Consider the following 18,708-nt stretch of genomic DNA (forward strand, 5'->3'; position numbering starts at 1 on the left):
ATAAAACATGTCTGATACAAACTGTATATTTAGTATCTAGCTGTTCTCATAATTATTTTTAAATTTCATTTTTGTTTTTGTTTTTATTCTCATCTAAAGAATGTTTTTAAAGAAAAGAGAGTGGGGGCTGAAGCTGGAAGAATGTTAGTTAATGCAACTTCAAAACCACAAAACAACTCTAAGCAAAAACTTTTTTTTTTCTTCTGCCAAATGAGAGAGAATAACATGGATTTTTAAAATTTGACAATAAAAACAAGTACCTTGAAATCCCTGAAAACTTAAACAAAAAGCATGGAAATATACCAAGGATTTACTGAGCTTTTAATCTTTAACTCTGTGTTGGTTTCCGTTAAATGTCCTAACTGGGTCACCCAAACAAGAGCATCTTTTCTGTCTGAAAGTCTTGCCAAGATAACATTTAACTGTGATATGCGTCAAGAGCTGGCCTCACCTCTCAGAACCCAGTATTCAGCAAACAGGTGACTTCTTTATGAATGTGGGAATGGCTTTCTTTCCCTGTTCTTAGACCCCCAGTCTTGTGAAGCCAGTGGAGATGGGTCAGGGAACACTGAGTGTCCTTCTGATCCTTTGGGAGCTGGGTCATAAATCAGCCAACAGCAGTGTTATTATTTTACTAGTCAAACGCATGGAATGACGCTAGAGAGCGGGGTTGCCAATGGTAGGGGTGCTTCAGCCGGCCCCAAGCCAGAAATGTCATGAAAATAAGCAAGGTAGGAGTTTGTGGACTAAAGGTGCGTGTCTGTTTTGTGAACTATTGCCAAAACTTAGACTGTAGGTTGCCTAATATATGTAAAGGTAGTATAATGGATAAACTATTACATTTTCAAAAAAAAAATCCATATGAGTGAAAGCAATGCTTTGAGAGAGAAACAAGCATGCTCTGCTTGTTTTGTTACGATTTATGGATTTCCTACTTTTTATTAGCTGGATTTCTATTCTGAGTCTCTACTATAATGACAGCCATGATGTTCAGCAATAATATGGTGAACATGAATAATCTTGGATTACATTTTGGGCCCAGCCCAGTTGCTGTAATCATGAGCAAAGCTGCAATTTTACACACGCTTACTTGAATGCGTGTTCGGGTGAAGTAAGTGACAAATATTCAAACGAGATGATATTTGGACTAGCGTTCCTTGGGCAACTATCCAAAGCTAACATTCTCACACTGATACTCCCCTGAGCCTCCTCCCTGTTAAATATTTTTGGACAAGTGTTTTTGCAGTTCAGAGCTGCATCAGCTTCCAGGATATAGCTACCATTTGAATTCTGCCCCCCCCCCCCCGCATAGCATCAGACTGGTATTTTACAGAGAAATAAATTGGCAACAAGTTGTCATCTAATACTATTGCTGGCCACAACGACTCTGAGAAATCCGAGGATACCAAATGTGAAAATAGCCCTGTTTTCAACAAAACGAACAAAAGGCATCCAGGGTCGCATGTCCTATTAAAAGCACTAAGATTTAATACACAGTATGATCCTATGTATGGATCTTCTAAAATGTTATTGGTCCCAGGAAAATGAATATGGTGTTGCATCCTGAATGATGACTTCCTTGGTTTCCATAGCACTGTGTTTTACTTTGATCTCACTTGTTAAGACAGCTGTAAGAAGAAAAAGTTAAAGGTGTCGAGATTCTTTGGCCACTGCTACCAACGTGTGGAAATCATTTTCCTCACCAGAGACAATAACGATATAATAAGTATTCCTGATTCCGCATTAACAGAATGGCCAGACCGGATTGCAAAAACCCAGGCGGTCCTGACTATCTCCGTTCCCATCTAATGCTCGTCCTGGTAGCCCTGGGATTAATTTCTCGGGATGTCTAAGGAAGACCTACGATCTGTTGCCCGTTCCGAGCGGAATCAAAGCAGACACCCGCCGCCAAAACAAATCACGTGGAGAAGCTGAGCAAGATCAAGCTCCTCCCTTTTCCAATGGGATCCAATAGCTATTAAAGGCGCTGTCCCTTCTGTCCAATCGGAATAGGCTACGGCGCTGTTCCCGGATCGTTCCGCCCCGCCCCCCCACAGCCCAAAGAAAAAGGCGCTATTCCGGAAAGATGGCGGCGCTGAGGTTTGCAAGCGACGTGGAAGTGGGTTTAGAGTCGGTGTTTCCGCAGGAACTGGAGTTGTTTGCTGATGCTTTTCCTGCGCAGACCCGGTACCGGCTCTGTGGGCACGAGCTGAGCATCACGCAGTACCACGGGGCGCGGCTGGGGGTGGCTGCTCCGGTCTGGGAGGCGGTGAGCGCAAGTCCCGACCTGGGACGGCCGAGATTTGTTAAGCCCGTAACTAGGACTGCTGGTTCAAGCGGATCGTATACGCATCTATGAGTAATTGGCAGAAAGAACCAAGAAAGTCTGGACGGTTTAAAGTCTAACCGTCTTATAGTCATTCCCAGGAATGACTATAAACACCACTAACGCCTTAAGGATCAAGAAACATTACGAATAAGCTTTCGTGCACCCATTTCATTAAATGCATGGAGTGGTCTGGAATCAAAGGGGGCAATGGGGACTTGGCACCCTTACATGCACACATTGAGCACCTTTTGGCGCCTCCTTTCCTGAGTTGGCTTAGCTTTGAACCTGGATTGTTGCATAGCACTAATACGTGGTGCAAAGGAAACTCACTACAAAAACAAGGAATGAACATAATTGTACCAGTTTCATTAAGGCTGCTTAATATACTTCGGTATTTCATTTGCCTCATTTCTCAGTGGATATCCAGATCGGTGCCCTGGCTTTATTTATATCTGCAATATAAGACGTGCTCAGTATGTGATGATCTAGAACAATTTGATACATTTTGCACAAGTATTTTCATAACACTATTTATATTATGTGATAGAGGCTTAAAAATGAAACCGAAGAAAACTTAAGTCAAAATGCTAAAATACCATCTGAAAAATCAGCACAGTGCCAGTATGATGAATAGTATAAAGACAATCCCTGCTATCAAGTGTCTTAACTTTTTTGTCTCTATGTATTTATATCTTAATTTGCATCTCTGCCTCCACCTGAACAACCATATTAATATCCTTAAAGTCCAAGGATAAAGGGGAAATAGAGGATGCGTCATAGGTGTTTGCAGGGGGAGCACAATGGAGGGAGGGGCGGAAAAGTGTAGTGATGTCATGACACAAACCCAGTGAGTTACATACTTGGATCTAATAATGTCAAGATGCAAGGACACAAGAGTGGCATTTACACCATGGCATCAACTCGTGCATGCTGCCATTTCTTCATTATCATGGTTACCTGCAGACAACAGTGGGATACATAGGGGTAAGCAGAGATAATGTGCTAAAAGGGAGGAAAGAAAGACTCCTTTGGATAAATAGCAAAGCTAGGGTGGATATATGAAAGCGGAGGACATTGTATAAGAACAGTCAGAAAGACAGAGCTAGAGGAAGATCTTACTTGTATTCAAATAAACTTGTATAAGGTATACTTAAATAATGATATGGAGCACATCAGTCTCATTTAGAAAACAAAATGAGTAGAGTGCTCATTTAGCAGCACACTCTACTCATTTAGAAAACAAACATCTGGGAATCATAATATTTTTACTTGGAAGAAAAAAATCTAGAAAGAGATCACTTTAATATATAGTACTTTGGTGGTGAATAGGATTCTTCCTAGACTTTTTACATTCTAGGCATGAGCTCTGATGAGATCACTTGAGATGAGGGAGCACCTAGAAGAGCAGCAAGGAATATGGAAGAGACAAAGCTGTCTTACATCAGGTCAGACTAACTGTCCCTCTAGCCCAGCACTGAATAGAAGTCTGGTTGGATTAGACTAAGCCCCTACCTCCTCCAGCATTCTGTATCACGCAGTGGCCAACCAGATGTGCCTGGGAAGGACCTCCCATTTTCTGACTGACAGCAGCTCCTCACGGTTTCAGATTTTCCCCATGTTCTGGGAAAACATTGTTTCTCAGAAATCTCTCAGGGAAATAAATTTTGCAACTAATAATTTGTGATGTGTGTGAAACCAGGATGATGACATGAAAGGGAGGATAGTTATGTTAAAAAAAAATTATCTGCAAAGTTCCTCAGAACAAATGCTAAAATGTTGCCTCTTGGAAGCAAAAAGCTTGTAGAATAGAAGGCCTGGTGCCCTCAGCAGAAGATGTCTGTGAAGCAAAAAGAACTTGTATTTGTGTGCTGATATATTAATTTTTTGTTTGACTCTTTCACTCTAAAATGTTGTTCCCTCATCTGTTTTGAAGGCTCTCACTCTCTGTGAATATTTTGAAGCAAAGAAGGTGAACTTCCAGGGCAAGAAAGTTATAGAGCTGGGTGCTGGGACAGGTGTTGTGGGCATCCTCGCATCACTTCTTGGTATGTTGAATTAACTGCAGAAAAGGGTGGGGAAGAATAATTGGTTAAATTAGTAGGTGCTAGAACTACTATATAACACCTTTTAAGACTAACAAATTTTATTATAAAGAATAAATTTAGATGCATGGACTGGCTTAGCTGATGTAGGATTGCAGTACATAGGGATGAGGCGGGGGAATGGAGAGGAAGACAGTAATGTTATGCAGGTGAAGGTTCCATGGGGACAGATTACGAGCCATTGTAATCTATACTATGTTAAAAACCTATTGTGCTTGTTCAGACCTTTTGTTTGTTCTTAGTCTGAACCTTTTGATGTATGTAAGCTTAGCTGTCTCATGCTCAGTATGCTACGTAGTTTTTTTCTATTCCCCAAGTGCTGCTTTGAGATGTATAATGGAATGTCCTGGGAGGTAAATATGCTCTGATATTACTTTGTTCTTATTGTGAGTCCCGAAGTCGAATTTATGTCCATTACAGGTGGTCCTCGGGTTATGACCACTCATTCAGCGACTGTTCAAACTTGTGATGGCTCTGAACAAGGGAACTTACAACTGGTCCTTGGAATTCCAGCTGTTGCACTGGCCATGTGATTGCGATCTCAGCACCCGGTTCATAGTTATGATGTCACAGCGAGCTGTGGTCACATGATCACGTTTTCCAACGTTCCCTGTCAGCTTCCCACAGGCAAAGTCAATAGGAAAGCTGTCAGGAAGTCAGAAGTTGCGGTCACGTGAGGTCCTCGCTTAACAACCTGCATGGTCTTCACTTAACAGTGGCAACTGGGACTGCCAAAACTGCTGTTGCTAAGCGATGTGGTCACATGATGTCACATTTTGCAACCACATTGCTTAGCAACACCAATTCCAGTCTCAAATGCATTGTACCTGTAATTCATTTGAACAAAATCTGGCCTGCTTATCCTAGATAGAATCCAAAGGAGCGTTGCTGACAGAGCAAAAGCATGTGAAGGTGTCTCTAATCTTGCACATGAAATTGTTGGGCCATACGATGGTGGTGTTGGTGTTAATGTGAGGGCAAAGTAGACATATGGCCTGGTGCAGGGTCTGGTTCCCATGTTAGTATCATTGTCATATTGTTTCTTGTTGCTTCTGTGAATCTACTTCAGATCTGGTGGTTGTCTATGCAAAGTATTGGCCTGCCACCGAGTACTTCAGAAAGTACAGTGTCGTTGGATAATAGCTGTAATTTTAAAAATAAAGCAAAGCACATTTTGGCAATCTTATAATGCTAAATGTCGGGAAAACTCTGAAATAGAAATCCACATGAGAATGATTATAACATTTGTGCCCTTGAGATCTCAGCCCTAGTTCAAAGCAAAATGCTGCATTCTTCAGAACCTTTGTTTTCTTTCCCATTATTTACGTGTTTGCTTATCAGCATATTGTTATCCACAGAAATATTGAATTCAGTATAAAGCTTTATGCTGATGTTTGTCTGTATTCCTTCCTTTGATGTAGAATATAGGATGGGGTTGAGCCAAGGAGAGCAGATGGATCTCAAAGTTATCGTGTAGACACATTATTGTTTTTAGTGCAGCTGGTTGTAGTTGTATTTGTGGGTAATACCTGTGCACCGAATGCTTGAGAACTTTTGGTTATTCAGAGTTCCCTTTCTTTTTGTTTCAGGAGGTAATGTGACCATCACAGATCTTCCTGTAGCCTTGAAGCAGATAGAGGAGAATGTCCATCGGAATTTGCCTGTACAATGCATGGCACGAACCAGGGTTTGTGCTCTATCATGGGGTCTGGACCACAAGGACTTTCCTCAAAACTATGACCTCATCCTGGGTGCAGATATTGTCTATCTCAAAGATACTTACCCGCTCTTGATCAGGACTCTGCAGCATTTATGTGGTGCTCAATCTACTATCTATCTGTCTTCAAAAATGAGAGAGGAACATAGTACAGTGCTGTTTTTTGAGACTCTGCTCCCTGTGCACTTCACCACAAAACTCGCCTTTAGGAATGAGGCTGAAAATATTAACATCTACAAAGTGACCAGCAAGGATAACATTGGTTAATGACTGTCTTTCTTTGGTATGCACTATGCAATACTGATTTCCATCTTTTTTAAAGAAAACATAAAAGTTGTGATTTGAGAATTCAGAGTGGAATGAACTTTCTGTGTCTCTCACTAATTGCTATAAGAGCAGATCTGCAGACTTTGCAAGGAAGAACCCTGTTTGAGAAACGGCAGTCCTACCGAGCATATATTGCCAGTGGAAATTTAGCAGTAGCCATTGTCTCTACTGTCTTCATCCCCTAGTCATTCAGTAGACTTCACACTTTAAATTTTCCTGAGGAGACAGTGAGAAAAATATGAAGTTCTGTCTTTAGGAATGTTATTTTCCAGGGTGTGATACAGCTTTCAGGAATGGCTCATTTTGTTCTTTTTGCAGAAATGTTCAGAAGTGGCTAAGACACCAAATGGTGTGTGTGCAAAAGAGGAAATGCGGTAGTTCTAACGGTGAACATAGATGGACTCTCCGCTGCACTTATGAAAGTTTATTCATTTATTTGATTTGCATAGCCACCCACTTGACATATGATCCTAGGTGGGAAACGGCAGGTTAAGAACACAAACTGAAGCACATCGTGGTTGGGGCAACATACATATCCACATCAGAGTCAGGGTCATCTGAATCTCAGGGAATATGCTGTTCCACAGGGCAGGCACATCAACAGAGAAGATATGCTTCCTAGGTCCCATAAGATGGTACTGTTGAATGAAAAGGATCCAGAACATGCCCAGAAATAATTGGAAACAGGTGGTCCCACAAATAATCCAGCCCTGTATCATGGAGGGTTTTATAAGTGACAACCAGCACCTTGACTTGATGGAGAAACCTACTGGGAGCCTGTGTAGCTCACACAGTAGTAGTACTACATGACTGTACCAAGGTGGTCCATAACTACCCATGCTGCTGCATTCTGGTCCAACTGTAGGTTCCATGTAGTCTTCAGGGACAACTCCATGTAGAGCATATTGCAGGAGTGCAAGTACAAAGTGACCAAAGCATGAGTGACTATCCTAAGAGCCTCCCAATCCATGTATGGGTGCAATTGATGCACAAGATGTATTTGTACAAAGGCTCTCCTAGACTCTGAGCAGAAGTTGAGAGTCTAGGAGAAACCCCTCAGTTGCACACCAATTATGTCTGGGGCAGTGCAACCCCACCTAGAACCAGTGATGGAAAATCTCCAGATTTGGGGGGGAAGGGGCACTAAAACCCACAGCTACTCAGTTTTATTAGGATTGAGCTTAAGCTTGTTCTTCCCATTCAAGCCCCCACAACCTCCAGACACTCAGACAGAAGCTTGACAGCATCACTTGGTTGGCCAGGAGTCAAGATACAGACCTTGTGCTGTCAGATGACCTCATCCAGCAACTTCATGTATCTTAAAAAGGAGTGGGGAAAGAGAAGAGCTCTATGTGACCTTGCAAAGTGGAGCCAAGGGACCAAGGAAAGCTAGGATGGATGCACCATTTCCATCCCAGTCCTGCTAGAGGTGATCCCCAAGTATGATCAGTGCCATCTCAGTATTATACCTAGGTCTGAACCTTGAAATGGATCTCCAAAGCTGTAGCTTAACCAACTTCCCCAAGAGACAGAATAAAAATTGTCCAGTGCTGTTGGATCTAGTGATGGCTTCTAGAGTATGGAGTGGACCACCACCTCCTTAAGCACTACCCCCTCCCTCAAGGATGTACTCAGATCAACCTGAGAGACCAACCACATGTCATCTCCTACAAGGTGTTGACCAACCAGGAGGGACGTGGATTCAGGTGGCCACACTCAAAGGCCTGAGGATCCTGTCCACTTCCTCAGACTTGAATTCAAAGTCTGGTCCAACCTAGATCATGCCTCAGTCAACTCCATAGGACTTAAATAGCTGGAGTCCAACTTGGAGCAAATTGGACTGACTTTATTCTATACATGCCTTGAATAGTCCACACAGCAATCCTGCAAATATTCCTCCAGCCCCTCCCTACTCAGGAGGAGCAGGTTATCTTAAACAGGGTCACTGGCTGGCAATCTGCAGATGTGATTAGAGTGGGAAAATAACTACTTATTGAAGTTCTTATCCCCACAAAGTAATCCTTAGCGAAGGTTTTTAACCCATGTTTGGCTGACTTTGCTCTTCATTCTCTTGCAGCCACATCCTAGCATTTAATCTCCAGGAGGTCCTTTGAAAATTAGGGGCCTCTCTGGGATCCACGCACAGGGAGAGACCACACAGGTACAATGTGATCCAAGGCTGTCACCCTCTCATTCCAAGTGGCGATTAAGGCCTCAGTTAAACTATGCATCAGAGTCTCAGAAACAACCCCAAGTTCCCTCTGAAACCCATGGGGATTCATAAAAAATTCATAAAAATGATGTGAGCTCCAGTGTTGGTTCTTGCTCAAAAGTACAGCTTCAAGAATGTTCTAACCAGATGAAGCATTCAACATGTGCATTAAAACACATGATGCCTTTTCTCATTTTGAGATTTTTTTCAAACTCGCTTCTCAGTTCATTTGTATATCTTAAAAGTTGATTGGCATATATATGCATTCTGAGAGTGGATTCTATGTAGCTTATCAATTGTAGAAGGTACAACTGCAATTATCTCTATTCTCCTCATTGCATTGCATGGAAGATATTAATAATTAATAATATCTTCCATGCAATGCAATAAATGCAATGCAATAAATTAATTAGAGATTATTTATCTCAACTATTTCATGAACTAAAAGAATTTTTCTGTATGTTACTTGTTCTCTCCTCATCAATTTTTATGTTGCTAATGGTAAATTGCTAAGTATTTGCATCAGTAAATAGTATTTAAAAAAAAACAATTAGACCTATGCATATGTGATGTAATTTGCTGTTATAACAATGCTGTTATTCTCCCTATATTTTTGTTGGGAAGGGGAGAAAGGGGAAAAGAACATTTAGTACTTATGAGTTTATAGTTAAACTGAAATTTAGATAGAATCTTCCTGGTTAATCACTATAACATTGCTCAATTTCCTTTGATTTGATATTACTGAAGCCTAAAAATGACAGGGGAAAGATCCAACTAAAGTATATATATATATATAATGTATCTATCCATCCATCTTATATCTTACCTGTGGACTGTCAATGTTTTATCATAGTTTAATTTGTAAAGACCAGTTTTAAGCCTAGATGCTAGATCACATTTAACAGTAGGGAAAACACAGCATAATATGTTCCACAGTATTGAAACTAAAGTGGTTGTGATCAATTGTGTGAGATCCACTCTCCACACCATATTTCTTCATTACCGGAACTTTCTCCTGGTGCATAGCTGTAGCTTCATTTTGGCTTGCCGTTGGTGTTACTGTTAAAAGAGTAATTGCAGGACCGTTAAAAATAGCGAGAAATTGGTGTTCCACAGAAAAGGAAATTCGAAGTGGTCTTGTAAGTTTACTGGGAAGTCCCATAGAATTCAGGCGATTTAGGCACCCTTCCTAAGCTGCGTCCGCTTTTCCTTTCCTTTTCTTTTCTTTTCTTTTCAAAAAGCGCCGTGCTGTTTATGCAAACGAAACTGCTTGATTTGTAATGCTTCTAATACTGCCCCCAACTTCTGCCACCCCCCTCCTGTTAGCGGGACAAAAACGGCAGCAGACTCAGTAAGAAAGTAGGATCCGTTGTCCGTTTCTCTCCAAATTCGAAGCAAAAATAACTCTTAAAAAAAATCGGCTCCGTCTAAACCAGTGTTTTTCAAACTTGGCAACTCTAAGACGGGTGGACTTCAACTCCCAGAATGCTATGCTGGCTAGGGAATTGTGGGAACTGAACTTCACCCATCTTAAAGTTTGAAAACGCAGGCGCCCGGCACGACGCCCGACTCGACTCTCCCTCTCTGACGCTCCAGCGGGATCTTGTTTCAACCAATGAAACGCCTCGGTGGATGAGAGCCAATCGGCTCCAGGGGAAGGAGGGCTGTTCTGAGCGCGCAGCTTCAGCCCGAGGAGGCAGGCCTTCCTTGCCGCACCCCGCAGGGGCTGATGACGTCTAATGTTTGCGCCCTCGAGCATGCAGCGCGTTTCGGGGCTGGGGAGGGCTCTGGTCTCCCTGCGGGCGAGGGGAGCTCCGGCAGCGCAGGTGAGGGGCGCCTGGCTGAAGGCCGGGCTAGTTTGCTGGGAGTGGTCCTGCTTGCGGTCTGTTCCTATCGAGGTCACCAGGACTCGGGCAAGTTGCCGCGTTTCTTTTATAGGCGGAGGCCCCTCTTTGCCTTTAAAACGACAGGATTGTATACGCGGGACGGAGACTTTTCCCTGTTTCTGCCTGCGCCTCAACTTTCATTTTATTTTTTGAAATTCATTTCCACAGGTTACATCTGTTAATCTTTGCTTTTATGGAAGGGAAGGGTATAAATTAGGAGAACCAGTTTGGTGTAGTGGGTAAGGCACAGGCTAGAAACCGGGAGACACAAAGCCAGCTGGGGGACCTTATCTATCTACCTATTCAATTTATATTGGGCCAGTCCCTCTCTCTCAGCCCTAGGAAGCAGGCAAGGGCAAACCACTTCCAAAACACTTTGTCAAGAAAACTGCAGGGACTAGTCCAGGCAGTTGGCAGGAGTCAAGGCTGACTCAAAGGCACAATCAGTCAATCAATTCAGTGCCTCACTAATAGGGGTTATTTGAAGTGGGAGGACCTGGAAGTAGTAACTCATGCCCTCATCACCTCAAGGCTGGACTATTACCATGTGTTTACATAGGGCTGCCTTTGAAAACTATTTGGAAACTGCAGCTGGTGCAGAATGATTGGCTACTTGCTGGCAAGTGAAAACTGCTACAGTCACATGACATCAATTCTTTGAGTGCTGCTTTGGCTTATGGGTACAGTTCAAAGTGTTGGTTTTAACCTGTAAACCTTACATAGCTTGGCTCCCTGGTATCTCCAGGACTATCTTCTTCAAATTGAATCTGCCCACCCTGTGTGAATAAGGGAGAGGAGCCTCCTCTCTGAGAGGCTGGAAATAGTCCTTTTCAATAGTTGCTTCTACTCTAGGAAGAACTTTCCCTCCAGAAGTGCAGTCAGCCAATGCCATGTTATTCTTTAGAAGCTTTGGGGATTGATTTGCTTATCACCTGCAGGAGGAAGGGCTCATTGAAGTTGGGTGTTTTACTGAGGAATCGTGTTATTGTTTTTAGCTTATTATTTTTTAAAAAATTGTGATTTTATAGGTGTTGTATTGCAATTTTATATTGTAAACTTCCTAGAGTAGTTTATTACAAACACTGTAATAAAGAAAAGAATAGGAATTTCTTCCCTTACACTGAGCTTCAGATTGTTGGGAAGAACTGAGAAGTTTCTCCCATGCTTCTGAAGTCAGTCTGGCACTATAGACTACATATCTACCCTCCCATTTCTTTGGCATCAGAGAAGAGCATCTCTATTCTCTGTGTTCTCACCAGATCAAAAGACAGCCTTGTCACAGGTGAGTTGGCACTTGTACATTCTCTTTGGGAACAGGCCTTCCTCAACAGAAGTTTTTCAGACTTAGAAGTCTGATTTTATGTTTCTCTGCTGGAGGACAGTTCTAGTAAGTTCAGTTGAATTGACTTCTAAGCAGCTGTATGGGGTCACTCTCTAACTCTTCTGTTCCATTTTGCCATCCACAAATCGGTTGGTGGCAATATCAAACCTTTTCATTCTATTTTTCTTTTTTCCTCCTACAGCAATGGCATTTGGCTCATTTCCTTCATGTTGGCGTTCCTGCAATGGCAGCAAAGGAAGTGCTGATGAAACTTAGGAAGAAAACTGGCTATTCCTTTGTGAATTGCAAGAAAGCTCTGGAGAAATATGATGATAACATTGAAGAAGTGAGAACTTACTTTGTGTGTGCAATGTTATAATCCACATCTTTCATTTTCTCATTCTTTCTCCCTCTACCAATATGCTGCTTCCAAAAATCTCGTTTTAAAATCTGGGCAACAATCTTGTTTTAAAGCAGCAGTCTTCTGCTTGCTGACTATACAGTAAATCCTGTTGAGTGTAGAATTTAGGCTGGAGTAAATATAATTAAATCTGTACTGACTCTTGTTTCTTCTTGCCTTGAGAATCCATGCATACTTTCATAAGCACACTGCTTATAAAATCCTATTTTTGGCATTGCCTTTTCTGTGCAACTGACAAACTTTTATAAGGTTAAGGAGTGAGTAGGAAGGGGAATGCTCAGATATAGGACCGCCCATTGCTATTCCTTGTAGTCTGAAAATCCCTACATGGGGAAAACTGGAATGTGATTGAGGAACTTTTCTGTGATTTTCTAACTTTCTACCTACAGGGTCTCTTTGAAATAGGGACACATTCAGCGCTGTTCACCACTTTCTGCACTAATGGGAGAATACATTTGCTTTTATCTAATATCCCCTCAATTAAACAATATCACTCATGGGATCCAGGAAGTGGGCATTCTTTGTTATGGTGCTGCCTTCTTGAACACCATGCCTCACAAGATTTATATGCCCCCAGGCCCTGTTTAAGTGATCCCTTAACACCTGAGTCTGTCTCTAGGTCATGGGTTAGAATGGGTGATAGATCTCTTGTGAAATGTTCTGATGTTTTAATTTATGCATGTTTTTCTCTGGATTTTCTTTTGGATTATATATTCTCTCTCTTTCTCTCTGCGTGTATGTGGATGGATGGATAGATGAATGATACATTATCTCTCATTCTGGGGTTTGTCTTCAAAGGCTGAAATCAAAGGCATGAACAAGCCCAGAAGGAGGGATGGAGCAAAGCATCAAAACTTCAGGGGCGGAAGACAAAAGAAGGGCTAATAGGGCTGCTTCAGGAGGGCAACTGGGCAGTCATGGTAGAGGTGAGTCTTTCCTTTGGAAAAGATTCCCTGTCGGCCTTCAGGAAGGCGATGGAAGACCTTGCTTTCTCCCCAGGCACCAGGGCCAGGATGCTTACAGAGCTGGCATGGGGTGGTTAGCGGGTGGATGGATGTTTTTATCAGGGCCTCAGTGCAATTTATTTTAAATGGTTGTTTTATCAAACTCTGCTTTTGTGTTGTTCGCTGCCCAGAATTCCTTTTGGCAGATGGGCAGCTATATAAATTGATTAAATAAATAAATAAATAAATATTAGATGTCATGATAATTTGGGAATATGCTTCCTTTGTAATTTAACAACTATATAGGTGTGCTTGTCTTGAGTATGGTGCTGTTCAATGTTTTGAGTCTCTTTGGAAGGGGTGTTCAAAATGTTTCAAATTTGAACCATTAAAATTAAAAATGGCTGTTTCAAATTCAGACAACAGTTGTTTTGCATTTGAAATGGGCTGCCTCAGTTACTTAGGGAGTGAGTTCAAAGTGGACTGTGTCAAACTTGAATTACTGCTTCCAAAATGATCAGACGCTCTATTTCAAACTCACAATGGGGTATTTTGAATTTGAAATGGGTCTCTGCACCATTGCTCTTTCACCGCAGGCAGCAGGGCTAGTGATCAGGGATAATAAGAAAGGAATATTTTGCATTATAGTCTCCTGTAATTCCTAAAAGCAGACATGGCCTCGCTGGGTATGAGACTGGAGGTTTGCCTTGCAAGCATGAGCTCTCAAGAAAAGGCGCTTTCTTTAGGTTTCCGTGTAACACTGTAGATACAGACACTTTCTTTTGAGCCTGCTGAAGTAATGCAGGAAAAATCTCTGGTCTTTCCCAGATTCAAGCATCAAGGAAATCTAATTTCTCTCAAGCGTGGATCAATTCACTGGTGTGTTTAACTTCCTGGGTTTTCCCCTTTCTTTATTTAATTTTGTTGAGCAATACTAGCATTGAATAAATGACGTGGTCCTGGGATCTTGCTTTTTTATAATAGGATGCTGCTCAGAGTCTGTGTCAAAGACAAAAAGATAGCTGCAGCTGTTTGGCAGCTGTTTTCATTTTCTCTTTTAGTCTTCCAGGGCAAAAACAAAAAACAAAACAAAAAAAACAGTAAAGCTACTGAGGATCTCTTCAGCTTCCATTTTACATCCAGTTCTCATTAGACAAGTACAAACCTTATAGTGGTGGGGCTACCTTTGGCAGTAGTTCCAGTGTTAAGCTAGTAATGAACATGCAGTAAACAGAGAGCTATTTTTAACATTAAAATAGTATTTATCAATTATCTTACAACAATGTTATATTTAGCTTTGATTCATTATAGTTTAGAATACAGGGTATTTTTACAGGGTAAGGAAGAGGAAAATGCTGTCATCAGATTAGATCAGATCAGAGTTGGGATCTCACTTTTACCCAGCTATAACTTTGGGGAACAAAGTCTCTGTGTCTATCTCTATTTCATCCTCTTCAGCAATATAACTGCAGGTGAGACATTTCTAAGTTAATCATGCTTCTCTGCCAGGTGAACTGCGAGACGGATTTTGTGGCCCAAAATTTTAAATTTCAACAGCTGGTTCAGCAAGTAGCAATTGGAACAACGATGCACCATATGCTAAGGTAAGAATGATGTACACACATATCTGTGGGTTTCAAAAACAGCTGGTGCTTTTTAAAGAAATGCTATGTAATGTTTCAAAGCATTGTATTTAAATCTTCCTGCTGGGTGATTCTTCAAACAAAACTTTAGTTGGGTGATTAAAAATGAAAGAGGTGTCAAGGTAATTTTTTAGGTTGGGGCTGGCCAGCATGGCATCTTTGAGGCAGGATCAAAATCCTGCTTATCTTGGGCTGAATAGGGAGCACTTTCTCTGCTTTGTTTGCTGAACATCCCTGCCAGAACCAAGTAGCCTAAGAGACTAGTGCACTGCTTCTGACCAGGAGCAGGTATGTATTCCCCATATGAAGTGATACTAAGGTATCTCCTCAGAGGCTGCTGCAGAAGTGCAGTGATTCTTTGGCCTTAAGCCCTTCAGTAGAAAACTGCCCCTTGCTGCAAAATTACCTCACAGCTCATGCCTTGCATCTAAAGTAAATGAGTGTCTGAGATTTATTTATTTATAGTTTTGTATATTGCTGTACTGTGAGAAAACACCTAATAATTTAGGCCTTTTCCTTGTTCAGGATCATCTTAGCATGAATCCACTGATCTCTGTTTTAACCAGGCCAGAGTATGTCTCAAAAGCTCCATGGTGTGTGTTCAACTCAGTGGTGGTTAAACTCTCCGGACAGCACAGGAGCTATATGCTCCAGGACAGGGATAGCCCACTTTTTTGGTGGGAGTGATGGCCATAGTAGATGGGGCAATGATGCAAAATGAACAGAACTTCTACATAAGATGATCTGTTGTTGTTGTTTTTTTAATTTTCAGGGGTTGAAAGTTTTCTGTTGTAGTTGTTTCCTTTTTGAGCTGAGTGAAGATTATCTTAAGATACAGAGTTTTCAAGTGTTTACCTTAAAACGCTATGAAACATGCTACTGATTTTGGCTACTGTCAAAATCCAGCAATTAAGTCAAAGAGCTCTAGGTTTCAGAGGCTACACATGCATCTGTGTCTGTAGGCTCCTTACCTTTGCTCTGGAAAAAAAAAAGTGTTTCTGAAGTAGTGGTGCTGCAGAGAATTCCTTCTTGGTTTCCCAATGTCAATTTGCACCTCTTTAGATACCCCTTGCTAAGCGTGTGCAAGAGAGAAACAGTGTGATATTGAAAGATACTTCATTAACGAAGTAACCCTCAGTGCCCAGTTTCCTTGCAGCTTTTCCCCTTTTGGAGTATAATTATACTACGGCCTGTGTTTGTGTTGCTCTTCTGTAAAATTTGCCATATTGAAGCAGTAGCCAGGCAGCACTTCTAGCATCTCTTTGTCGAGAGCACAGGTTTTGCATGGGAACCTTCCTGCATGATCTGCTTCTTGCAGGCTGGCTTCTGCAGCAGATGGGGTCTGCTGATCCCACAAGTTCCTGCACACAAGCCCTGCTTGCGTATTGGTGTTCCTTTGCAAACAATGCTGTCCAGTGAGTGGAGATCAGAGCAGCTCCTTGAGCAGCTGGGCTAAAAGTGCAGCCTCAGTCCTGCTGTAGGACATGCAGACCTTCCATGCAAAGATCACCTCAGTTGATCTGAGGCCAGGCTGGTAAACATAAATAACAGTCAAGCTCTGTTACATACAAAACCATGATTTTGGCCTCTTCATAAGACAGCCTACTTCATAATCAGCATGTTTTCTCATTTTTGTAGTTAGGAATTGGAAGTTGTTGGGAAAGGTGCACAGTTTACACATATCATCTGTGTTCAGTGAAGCTAAAGCATGTCTCAAAGGCTCTGGAAATCGCTGCCACTCTTGATAGTGGTTAATGATCATCTTGTATTTTTACTGGATGTCCCATCTCTGTGAGAAATCAGGCTAGAATGAAGGAGGCTTCCTCTGTAATTCGGTTGCACATTGCATTCAGGGAGAACAGTCGCACCCACAAGCTGATCAGGCCCTTTGCCCCTTAAGTGCTTCTCCACCAGTGTTGTTATGATTATTATGTCTATTTTAAATTCAATTACTGTATTTTTTTTGGTTCTAGTATTTTACCTTGTTTATTTTATGGATTGTAACCAATCACTAGATTATCTAGATAGTAGGTGGCCTTTAAACAATTAAGTGCATTTTCAATTAAATAAATAACTTACAAACCAGTAGCTGGCAACCTTTGGAGCTTTCCAGATACTGTTTGCTGTAAGAGCATATGAAGTAGTCCTAATTCTATTGGTGGGGGGCAAATTGGATGCGTTTGGTGAAAGAGAAATAATACAGGAAAACTGTAGAACTCTCTTTTAAATGATTGTTATTGCTTCAGCATTAGACTACCGCTTCTTGCTGGCTATTGGCTGCCAATGTGGTTTGTGCCTCTCTCTTCATTCCATTTTCATTATTCCCAATCCACATCATCACTACATCAGAAGAAAGACAATGCATACAGTCAAGTCTCTAAAAAGAAGCAGTCACTGGATTTAGTTTGCAGGTTTCCATTTAAAAATTAATTGATACCATGTTTGCTATGTTTTGTAGCATTTCTTAAATTCTGATGAGCTTTCTCAACTCAGGATGGGACCAGAGAGATCATTGCTCATTGACCAACTTGCTCTGGCGATAGGTGAGTGTTTGGTGCCCAGTAATAGCCAGAAATGGGTAGAAGTGGGCAGCAGCAATTTCCTGTTTTCATACACTGTTTCTTTCTTTTGAATGGATGGAATTTATGACTGATAGATACACATTTATATTCTACCCGTTCTCCAAGAGCTCAAGGCAACATACAACTGGGCCTCTGCTCATTTATCCCTCTCCCAATGACATTCCTGGGTGAGGGAGGTTGGGCCGAGAAAGAGTGGCTGGCCCAAAGTGACCCAGTCAGCTTTGTGCCATCTGGGGGACATCAACTCTTAAGCTACTATCCTAATTTTGAGGAGACTCTTCAAACATTCCACCTTACTTACACTGTTGCTTTGCTGCTTGTTGGTGAGCCCTGAAACATCTCTGCACCTTTATTGGTTCATGCTGTTCTCTCTGCTCCCTCTCCCCATTTTTTCTTTTTTCTTTTAAAGGCAAGCTAGGCGAGAACATGGTTGTTAAAAGGGCAGCATGCGTATCAGTGCCTGAGAACTTCTTCATCGGCTCTTACATACATGGGTCACTCTCAGAGAGAAGCCCGTTGCTTTCTAACCTGTTACTTGGCAAGTACGGTGCCGTGGTGATCTGCAGTTCCTCGGAGCAAGACCAAAAGTCAGATGTTACAGAACTGGGCTGGAGGCTGGCCCAACACGTGGTGGGTATGGCCCCTCTCTCTGTAGGCTCTCTGGAAGATGAACCTGGAGATGAATCTGAAATGAAGATGCTTGCCCAGCCATACGTTATGCAGCCAACTATTTCCTTGGGACGATACCCTCAGCCTACTGGTGTATCTGTGTTGGATTTTGTACGGTTTGAATGTGGAGAAGATCCAGAGTGGTCGAAATCAAGCTAGACAAGATTTTTTTTGAACTGAGAATGTCAGACTAGTTCCCAGTTCTGCTCAGGCTTGGGAATGATTCATGGAAGTAGCTGATGATGCCAGTAATGCTATGGTAATGCTCTGGAAGCCAACGATGAAAAACCCAAAAGGTCTTTCAAAAACTCAGAAATGCTTTTCTGGAATGTGACCGCCAAAATGTGGCAAACAGATGTTAATGTAACAAATAAAATATGAGTTCCTTCTGTAATTGTGATGGTAACATAATGGGGGTTGTGGCCTCTGATTCAAACCTATCTTATTTTTTGCATTATTTTTTTGAAATGTGACAGAGCTTTATTTCCTATAAATGAAATCAGTAGGATTCCTACTAACTTACTGTGAACATACGGCATGTGCAGTTTGCATAAC

At 41.8% G+C, this 18,708-nt stretch overlaps 2 protein-coding genes across 6 annotated transcripts; both read left to right on the plus strand.

Annotated features, from left to right (window-relative positions):
• The first annotated feature begins 2,057 nt into the window (after positions 1-2,057).
• Positions 2,058-6,496, plus strand: EEF1AKMT3 (EEF1A lysine methyltransferase 3). Of its 3 annotated transcripts, none has more exons than XM_007432647.4 (3): positions 2,058-2,269; positions 4,263-4,374; positions 6,021-6,496. In XM_007432647.4, the coding sequence occupies exons 1-3, from the start codon at positions 2,087-2,089 to the stop codon at positions 6,413-6,415; spliced, it is 690 nt and encodes a 229-aa protein (XP_007432709.1). In that variant the 5' UTR covers positions 2,058-2,086; the 3' UTR covers positions 6,416-6,496. The 3 variants fall into 3 exon arrangements, with proteins under 3 accessions (XP_007432709.1, XP_087994191.1, XP_007432710.1); XM_088138065.1 differs by having other exon boundaries at positions 2,086-2,119; XM_007432648.4 differs by having other exon boundaries at positions 2,117-3,313.
• Positions 6,497-10,359: 3,863 nt separating this feature from the next.
• On the plus strand, positions 10,360-17,887 carry LOC148216291 (elongation factor Ts, mitochondrial-like). 3 transcript variants are annotated; one of them, XR_015795686.1, is made up of 5 exons: positions 10,360-10,513; positions 12,097-12,240; positions 13,114-13,241; positions 14,769-14,863; positions 17,361-17,887. XR_015795686.1 is itself a non-coding variant. In XM_088138067.1 (4 exons), exons 1-4 carry the CDS (start codon positions 10,427-10,429, stop codon positions 17,368-17,370), a joined length of 336 nt encoding a protein of 111 aa, XP_087994193.1. In that variant the 5' UTR covers positions 10,360-10,426; the 3' UTR covers positions 17,371-17,887. The 3 variants fall into 3 exon arrangements, 2 of the variants coding, with proteins under 2 accessions (XP_087994193.1, XP_087994192.1); XM_088138067.1 differs by lacking the exon at positions 13,114-13,241; XM_088138066.1 differs by lacking the exon at positions 13,114-13,241 and having other exon boundaries at positions 10,361-10,600.
• Positions 17,888-18,708: the final 821 nt, after the last annotated feature.

The sequence above is a fragment of the Python bivittatus genome, unplaced genomic scaffold (genome assembly GCF_059951505.1).
Source record: "Python bivittatus isolate LINGU-HERP-01145 unplaced genomic scaffold, Pbiv_v1 ctg000220_np1212, whole genome shotgun sequence".
Classification (NCBI taxonomy): Eukaryota; Metazoa; Chordata; class Lepidosauria; order Squamata; family Pythonidae; genus Python; species Python bivittatus.